At 39.0% G+C, this 9,822-nt stretch overlaps 1 protein-coding gene across 1 annotated transcript; it reads left to right on the forward strand.

Annotated features, from left to right (window-relative positions):
* Positions 1–7,855: 7,855 nt before the first annotated feature.
* LOC125222200 (splicing factor U2af small subunit B-like) lies at positions 7,856–9,150 on the forward strand. The gene has a single exon (XM_048124694.1). The coding sequence runs from the start codon at positions 8,014–8,016 to the stop codon at positions 8,869–8,871; it is 858 nt and encodes a 285-aa protein (XP_047980651.1). The 5' UTR covers positions 7,856–8,013; the 3' UTR covers positions 8,872–9,150.
* The last annotated feature ends 672 nt before the right edge of the window (positions 9,151–9,822 follow it).

The raw sequence follows: 9,822 nt of genomic DNA on the forward strand, positions 1-9,822 counted from the left end.
GAGTGTTATGTAGCTGCAATAAATCTTTCAATTTACAAATTGCACATCATATTTATGTCATGGATTTTTTTAGAGTTCAAACGGCGCAATAGAACAAAATTGTACATATATCTTGTCAATTATAATTGCCACAACAACCAAATCCTAGTAAATTGTTACGAGCACTTATTAAAAATAATCACCCCATATCTCATTGGTAGTTGGCTTTCAAGTCACATTATAAATACACTATAATAACCCTATAAACAATGTCAATAAAAGGGACCAGTCCTTGCAATAAAACACCAACAACTTCATAGCTTTAGTGTTTTGCTTATTTACCCAAATATGGTTCTCCCAATCCCTCACCAAAGTTCATTCCTTTACACAGCAAAGTGGAGTCCAACTCTTGACTCCACTCTAGTTCAGACGTTGATGAGGCTGAAAAAGAAACACGGGTTGGACGGTACCGTTTTCCCACGCTATTTCTTTGTGGAGGCACAAGGTTTCATTGAGGAGGAGCTTGGATATGCATTCAAGTGGAGAAATTGTATGATCGACTACATTTTCTAGAACTTCGGTACACAACGTTCAATACCGTCATTGATGTGCAAGGTACTCTATGGAACTATGATGAAAACTCGATGGTGGTAGTCGATCATCACTAGGAGCCTCTGATGAAGGTAACCTCAAATCTTGTTATTATAATCGTTTGATCTCATTTGCATGACAATTACTAATATTTCTTCTAACTTTGTCGGAATAGATGAACCCATTATCAGCCGCTTATTACCGGCAAAGTGAATCGGTATACAATGAGTTGACGATGATATTTGGGTTCAATAAGATGAAAGAAGTGAAGGGTCATACCGTGATCAACATATCTGACTCTCCCCTCACCACCCATGATGGAGAAACTCAAACTGTGCATGTCACCCCTCCTGCTCGACATAAGTTATTTGATGAAGATGACATCTCGTGGACATGCAATCAAGCAATGAAAAGGTTGATCACTTCTACGAAGTGAGCCCCGGTGGTGAATTAGTTCGCCGACATAAAACAGTCACGTCGTCTCGTCCACTACCAAAAGCATCCCTCCAATTATCTTCCCCTAATAGTAGCTTCTCGGCGTTGTATAGCCCTCCGATGTGGTGGCGGGCATAGAATAAGTAGGGAGGCATGACAATCGACAGGAGTTGTGTATATTGTGTGGCTATGCATTTTGTGTTCTTGTTTTAGTTGTTTCTATGTATTTGTTTTATCTATGTTCTAGGTTGGTATATCTCCTCGTCGTAGCAGTTATATCCACAAGTTTATGAACCATATTTTGTGTTGAATATTGAAGTGAAACTCGTGTATGTTCGAGTTATAAAACAAAATATGTAGTCACGGGGTTATGAACTATATTTTGTGTTGAATTTAAAGTGGCAATGTTGTGTGTGTATGCTCGTCCATTTCTGCCTTGCTTTTACTTGGAAAAAAATTCAATTAGATAACATTCACAATTTTTCATTATTATAATTAGAATCCATAAGTCAAATAAGAATAAAAATCAATTATAGCACACATAAATATCTTATTGTTGTTACATGATCTGATCTGATCATCTTCATTTAAAAATATTCATGTAATTTGACGAATGGTTTTTGCTATTGTAATTAGATTCCATATGTTAAAGAAAAGATGTTTCAGTCAAACGGCTTTGCTATTTAAAGAAAAGATGTTTCAGTCAAAAACTATTAGCAACGAAAGGAGTTTGAAAGTTCATTTTATTTTGAAATTTTGTATGTGTTCCCAGTAAAGAAAATCATCAAATGAAAACATTGTTCCATGATAAGCTTTACAATATGATCACAGAAAGAGCAAAATTATGATCAAAATAAAGGCTGGAATAATGGTGTACAAAACTAAGTTTGCTCTGACATAAATATAACTGCAGGAACCTTAACATATAACTAACTGACATAAAGTGAAAGAGTTTGAAGTCGGATAAATTCATAAAAAAGCCAAAAAAACAACCTTAGATGTCCATTCCTACACAAAATGCCCACAAAAACAAACATATTAATTAGTTTGATGTTACTCAATCCCATGTTACTCAATACATTTCCAGTTGAATGGATTTCACATCATATTCTCCTTCTCAAGAACGCGGTACACATATCCTGCCTTCTTTTCTGGTGGTATACCCATGAAGATCTCCAACCTAGTATTCTCTTTGCCAATTATGTCGCACAAATCATACCTATCTCGATTGGAGAGCCCAGAAATGCCACCGAGCTACTCAAACACTGCCTGCCTTGCTTTACCAATGTCAATCTTGTAGCCAATCCTAGCAGACAAATTATCTAGACGAGAGTTTGTCTCAGTATGGAGTTTCTCAAGCAGCTGAAGTAGTCCATCGCTGTCGTCTGAATTTTTTCGTTTTCGAGAAGCTCGTTTGGGAATGGAGGTTGGCACAAATGCACTCTGTGTTGTACTGTCCTCACCATGGTCAATTGTTTCGTTGTAACCAATTGGAATTTTGGGAGAGTTCTCATCAAATGTGACATTATATAGTCACTATTGTAGCCATGGCTAGCATCATCAGTCTATGATACTCCACGCGATCTCCTGCCTCTTCCATATCCTCGGCAAGTTCACCACTGGCCCTATCCTTTCCAAATATCACCTTCCAATCTTCCAAATAGGGACATGCTTTAGTCCTCATGCCTTTGAGACTACTATCTCCATGTGAACAAGAGTTGTAAGCATTACTATGAACTATACATCATGTAATTACAAAAAATTTAAGATGAAATCCAAACTGACATTGATGATATGATCTCACCGTTCATCATTGCAGTCAATTTTGTAGCCATTGTGGACATTAAACCCGACCCCGCCCACTTCGTAAATAATACAGAGGCCATTTTAGTTCTTCTTCCAAGCTGTTATCTTAGACTGAATATGAGGGTTGGCCCTCAAATCCATGGTAGGAAAATCATGTAGTAGGTATTCCTCCACTTTGTTCAGATAGCCACCTCTAAAGCCATTGTCAGATTTCCAACCAGTCCCAACTAACTCCTTCATCGCTGCTATAAGTGCAAGCTCTTCCTTATCCGACCAGCTCCGCATGATCTATCTACCCTCCGTATGCCAGGCCTCCAATACTGGAATGCACCTACACAAAAGTGATGCATAAGTTTCAGGTGATTTGAAGGTTCACCACATGTCCTAATAAAATAAAAAAGCATAGTTTCTATGTCGCAACTTATGCGGATTGCCCTGGCTCAAACTTCCATTGGGCATTGTTCGACGAAAATGAGACATGACCTTGTGCGTAGTTGGCATTCATACATGCAAACATAATAACAACGAAACCAAAAAATAAATCGGAGCATCACCTTAATCAACTCGCAGATATAGGTTGATGTAAGAAACATGTCAATAAGTTCACACTGGGTATAAACTAGCGAAGAAATCAAAATATTTATTCTGGGGATGTCGTGACAAATTTATATTGATATCACTACAAAAAGGAATAATGAAAAATTAATGGACAGAAGAACTCAAATCCTAGAACATAAACGAAACTTATCACCGGACATGTTCGAATAAAAGTCATGGCAGAACCACACATGAGTTGTAGCAAATATAATATGAAAAATGAAAAACTAAGAATGGGTTCAATCAGACAACCTAGTAAATTCTTGAGACCGAGCTTCAACCGGAGAGATAATCTAAAGGAGATGGTCACCACTCTTGGTTGGATTGCATTTTCTTCTACAATTGTAAATCTGAGAAATTTTGACTGCAGCGCTAAGAGAGATAAGTTGGGGTTTTGTTCACAATGAGGGTATAGATGGAAATATCACCAAACCCTAAGGATAACTTAGTCATTTTAAAAAAAGGATCCTGACTCTATGTAACCAAACACCAGATAATAAAAAAAGTAATACAAACCAAACACCTGTCCAAATAGTTGTCATGTGCAATTTTTTATCTATCAACCTTGTAGGGATCAGATCACTCGGGATTCACTTATTACCGGGACCTCTTTGTATTAGGTCAACACTGAGATGGCTAATCTCAGTAAGAACAAGCCAGTACAAAGATTACAAGTAACTGAAGAACACTGACTATCTATCTATTACAGATAGCAAACCCTAATTGGAACCCTAGCTAGTTCAAGACTCTCAACCAATCTGGAATTCAAGCTATCACCAATAGAGAACCTGCACACTAAGATAGAACGGTTAGTATCACGACACAAGACTCAAAGAGTCTAAATCAAACAGATAAGGAGACAAAGAAATCAAAGATTTGCGGATATGGCTCAGGTCACAATGTGACTATGCTCTGGGCCAAGGACCTCCTCAATCACACTGATTTATCCAAAGGAGCGTAGTGAAACCGTCTGAATCAGAGATCTACCAAGATCTCACTGATTGCTACCAACGTCACCGTCTTAACACGCACAACCACCTTTTCACCAAGAGAAAGTCTCTAAAACTCACGAACTCACGAACTCACAGATCCTCACAAGAACACTATGAAATCGCCTTCAGCTTTGCAGATCCAACAAACGAGTTAGATCTAGCGCTGGACTTCGCAAGGCAACCGAATAGGTAGCCTCTGCTAGTGATTTCACTGGTCGAAACACTCTGAAAGGCTTCAGCTCAGAGAAACACTCAAAGAGAAGATCTCAGACGAAAGAAGTAGAAACCCTAGAAATCGCCAGAGAGAGAGAGAGAGCTGAAGAGAGAGAGAGTCTAGTGTGGAATCGAGAGAAAGCTAGAGAGACCCTCTGGATATCTCTCACACAACTAACACACTCAACATCCAACGGTGTAGCTCGGTGATCCGCGTGGAGTTGCAACGTTGCAGCAATCCAGCAGTTCTAGAGAGTAAGGCACCAGCCAACCGGGCCAAACACTTGGGCCCTGAATTAATAAGTCATTGGACTAAACACGATCAGGCCCAAGACACCATTATATCAGATATGGGCCATTAAGTCTCACAAACCTATGTTTGCACTAATCCATGATAAACCCAACATGGAAACTAAACGAACCCCTAGTTTCAGGACTTTAAAAGTAGAGTAAAGGCCAAAATTGGTCTTGAACATATGCCCATTTGACGATTTTGGTCCTAAACTTTATCTTTTGAATTATTGCATCCTAAACATTTCAACTCGGATCGCAATCGGTCCTACACTAACAGTTCCGTCTATATTTAACGGTCAACGGTATTAAACCCGTTTTTAACCAAATTAAGTTGTTAAGTAGTATGATTACTTACTCCCTAATTATATCCTTAATTATTTTACTAATATAACAAATAATATTGAAAAAGAAAATAAAATAAAATGGGTTATATCAATAAATGTATGGATCAAATCCCTCCCAGCTCAGCCACCACCATCGACTGCTCCACCGCCCATTTCTGATCACCCAAATCAAGAATCACCCTTACTCAACTTATTTTTAACACAAATATAGCCGCAAGTACACAGGGCTAATGTAGCAAATAGTAAGCAATAGTATCGTATCCACGGAGACAATGAGTGTCAGCCTATGTACCACTAATCAACTTCAACTTTTATCAAGATGAATTGAAAAGTTCTGGTTTTTTAAATCTACTTGAAAGTAAAATATAAACAATAATTAAAGAAAATAAAAACAACTTAGGAAAATAAAAGCAAGAGAAGAGTAACGGATGTAGATCAAGAATTGGGAGGTAGAATCCTACGGGATCGATAACAATTATCATATGCTCAACTAATTTCCAAACTATGCCAACATAGGGTCTCAAGGGTTATTAAGCTATCACTATAGTAAAACTATATCTTCCCCCCAAGCATATAATTTGTAGATTGTTACCTAGAACCGAAGTGTCCTTCCTAGAATTAAGACAACAACTCCTAAAAGCTCCTAAGATACTTAGCTTCATCCAAAGGCTCAAATATCTCGATTATATTGCCAAAAACATCAACTTCTCTTCTTTCAAATTAAACTCCCCATCTCCCTAGTATTGTAGTAAAATCCACATGCATTTATAAGGTGATCAGTCAAATAAATGTATAAGCACAAGAGAAGTCAAAATAACTACATGAGCCAAGGCATATAAAAAGGAAATCAATTAAACATAAGAATTATTGTATCTCCCCCCGTAGAACTCTACGGAGGATTTAGCTACTCATGTTCATCACAAAAGTCAGAGAAATATTCAAAACATTGTTTGAACAAAAATAAAACTAAAATATGAACTCCTAGAATTAGATTGGGTGGATTGGAGGCCTCGTCTTCAATCTTGCGATGAATACTCGTCCTCTGCTCGTTCTTCTCTTCTTCCTAGGTGGAAAACTGGTCTTTTTGGAGTAGGAGGCGTGTGTAAAGGTGTAGGAGCGTCCCATGCATTGTATATAAATTAGGGTTCGGATTTCCTTCTCTAGCATTGTCGGCCGAACCTGGCGGGTCGCCAGATGCTTACGGTGATTCTGGGCTGATGTCCTGGCGAGTCGCTAGGTTGGTCTTGGGCGAAGCTGGCGATCCGCCAGCTACGTACGACAATTTCATCCTTTTTCATCCTAGATGCTTCCTTTCGCCATTTAAGCTCATTTTCAACCTTTTTTTCTACACATTATTCACACAAATATCAATATCATAAAGAAGTAGCTATAACCATGTCTCAAAGTACACAATATGATCAAAACCAAGTAAAACTGCCCTCTAAAACCATGTAAAATCCAAGTGAATCACACCCCTCCACTCCTAACCCTGCTCTCTAAAATCCCTCCCAGCTCCTCCACTGAAACCCCTTAACCATTGAAATAACACTTACATTTCTGAAAATCCCATCCCTCTCAAATTCTCTGCTCTCTACCTTCCTCAGCAACTCCCTGGACACCCCCTCCGGCTCTGAATCCCTGGCGAGAATCGGGTTCCTTTTCTGCCCCCTCAGCATGATCTCCACGACCTTCTGCACTTCATCGTTTAGCTACAGGCGGAGATTCAAATAGACGTTTCGATTCTGCGATAACTGAGGCGGATTAGAGAATAATTTAGGGGCGGGGTGTTCTCAATTGCGGCTTTGACAACGGGGATGGGGAAGCTGAGAATCCTTTTGGAATAAATAAATTAGAATATATGATAAGTAATCATACTTAACAGCTTAATTTGGTCAAAATCGGGTTTAATATCGTTGACCGTTAAGTACAGATGTAACTGTTAGTGTATGACCGATTGTGATCCTAGTTGAAATGTTCAGGATGTAATAATTCAAAAGATAAAGTCTATCACCAAAATCATAAAATGAGCATATGTTTAGGACTAATTTTAACCTTTACTCAAAATATCATGGGATGTAATCATATTTCTAAATATTGAAATTTGTATTAATCATATTTCTAAATCATATTTCTAAATATTGAAATAATTGAAAATAATATATTTATAAGTATGACGTGTTCATAATAAATTATAAAAGAGTAAAGTAGAATTAGTTTAAAATAATTTATTTTACAATAAATATATTAAGACGAACTAGTGATAAATACGGTGTCATGATGCACTATATAAATTAATAAGCATAGTATATTTCGAAGACCTAGCTTGGAATTAATTCAGGATTTATACTTATCACAATTTTACAATAAAATTTTCTTTTTAATTTTGATTTCAGACAAATATTAAATTGGTAAACCTAATTTATAATTCAGTTAAATACAAATAATCTTAAAGAATATATTTAGGTAGTGTTCAGATATCCAATAATTAAATTAAACGTTATAAAACATAAAAATTGAAGGATGAGTACAGCTCAAGTATTTTATTTTCAATTTTGTTACCAGCAGGTACAGCTCAATACTTACATTTCTACAAAATGCAATCTTTCAATTTTTAATTCTATATTCCCACTCAAATCAGATGTCTAGGGTTTCTTCAATCTTTCTCAAACCCTAACAAATTCAATCATTCTCCGCTCGGTTTCAATCGATCTCCATCAATCCGCTCTCCAATTCGTCTATCGAGCTATTCGATCCGCACAATAATGGCGGAGCACTTGGCCTCCATTTTCGGCACCGAGAAAGACCGCGTCAACTGCCCGTTCTACTTCAAAATCGGCGCCTGCCGCCACGGCGACCGGTGCTCCCGCCTCCACAACCGCCCCACCATTTCTCCGACGCTGCTGCTGTCCAACATGTACCAGCGCCCCGACATGATAACCCCCGGCGTCGACGCCCAGGGCCAGCCGATCGACCCCGACAAGATCCAGGAGCATTTCGAGGATTTCTACGAGGACATATACGAGGAGCTCAGCAAATTCGGCGAAATCGAGAGCCTCAATGTCTGCGACAACCTCGCCGACCACATGATTGGAAATGTCTACGTCCTGTTCAAGGAGGAGGACCAGGCGGCTGCTGCTCTCAACGCCTTGCAGGGCAGGTTCTACTCTGGCCGTCCGATTATTGCCGATTTCTCGCCGGTCACTGATTTTCGCGAGGCCACGTGCCGGCAGTATGAAGAGAACAGCTGTAACCGTGGCGGCTACTGCAATTTTATGCATGTTAAGATGATCGGTAGGGAGCTGAGGAGGAAGCTGTATGGTACTCGCCATGGCAAGTTTTGGGGAACTAGGAGCCGAAGCAGGAGTGCGAGTCCCCCTAAGCGTGAGAGGGAGAAAGACAGGAACAGGGAAAGAGAGAGGGATTATGATAGGAGGGATCACCACCGTGGTAGTGGGAGGAGGAGTGGTGGAGATGACAGGCATGGTGGGAGGTATGGGAGTGAGAGGAGGAGGCATGGAGGGAGTCCGAGGAGGAGCAGGAGTCCAGTGAGGGAAGGGAGCGAGGAGCGTAGAGCTAGAATTGAGCAGTGGAATCGGGAGAGGGAGGAGAAGGGGCAGTGATGCTGTTGGGTTTGTTGTATTTGTTTATACTCTCTTTTGGTATTGCGCACTATATTTTCGTGTTGCCATGTCTTGGTAGTTTGATTAGTTCGACAGTATACATGCAACTATAACCTAGAATTATGTTTCTTTTTTTCTGTGGGATTATGATTGGGGGATCAGATTGTATGACCGTTAGCATTCTAGTTTATCAAGACTGAATCTCATCACACTTTGGTACCTGGTATTGGTGGTTGTTTTCGTGAGATCTTAATGTGATGTTCCTCATTCATGACTCTAGCTCGTTCTCCTGGTTATTATTGGTTATCCAAATTTCAAGTCCTTAACTCCTTATATGCTAATCACAACAGATATCTTCCATATTCAAGTTCTTATTTCTTCTTGTGCCCGTGCAGGATACTTAATTAGAAAATTTTAAGAATTCCCTATGAAACATCTGATAGTGTGGTGAAAACTCCATTTGCTAGAAATCCTGTAATGCGTAGCCTGGCCTGCTGAGCTTTGTGATCATGTGGTGAACAAAGATATAGAGTATGCAGTAGTTTAATCATGATTTTTTGCATTAAATCAAGTTTAGTTATTCTTACGAGCTTATTGATTCACCAACTTACTCTGAAATGGGTGCACTTTTCCTTGTATATTACAGATACTTTGATGTGAGCTCTGGCTGAACAATCTGTAATCCGTGTGTTCTCCATTTCTTACCTAATTTCAGTGCCACGTGTTATTACTCATAATATAGTAGTACTCTATTAGGATTTTCTTGTGTGTATGTGCGTGTGTGCTTGTGTTTTGTTTTGTTTTAGCACATCTTTCAACAGTAACTGTTCCATTTTAGGCCTAGCATCTATGGTTTCAACTTTCAATGAAGTCAAGTAATCAACGCTCTACAAAACTTCTGTTATGTGTATTGCTCTTTATGGATATAACGAGGATTGTTGTGTTAACCTA

Source organism: Salvia hispanica, chromosome 4, assembly GCF_023119035.1.
Source record: "Salvia hispanica cultivar TCC Black 2014 chromosome 4, UniMelb_Shisp_WGS_1.0, whole genome shotgun sequence".
NCBI classification, from domain to species: Eukaryota; Viridiplantae; Streptophyta; class Magnoliopsida; order Lamiales; family Lamiaceae; genus Salvia; species Salvia hispanica.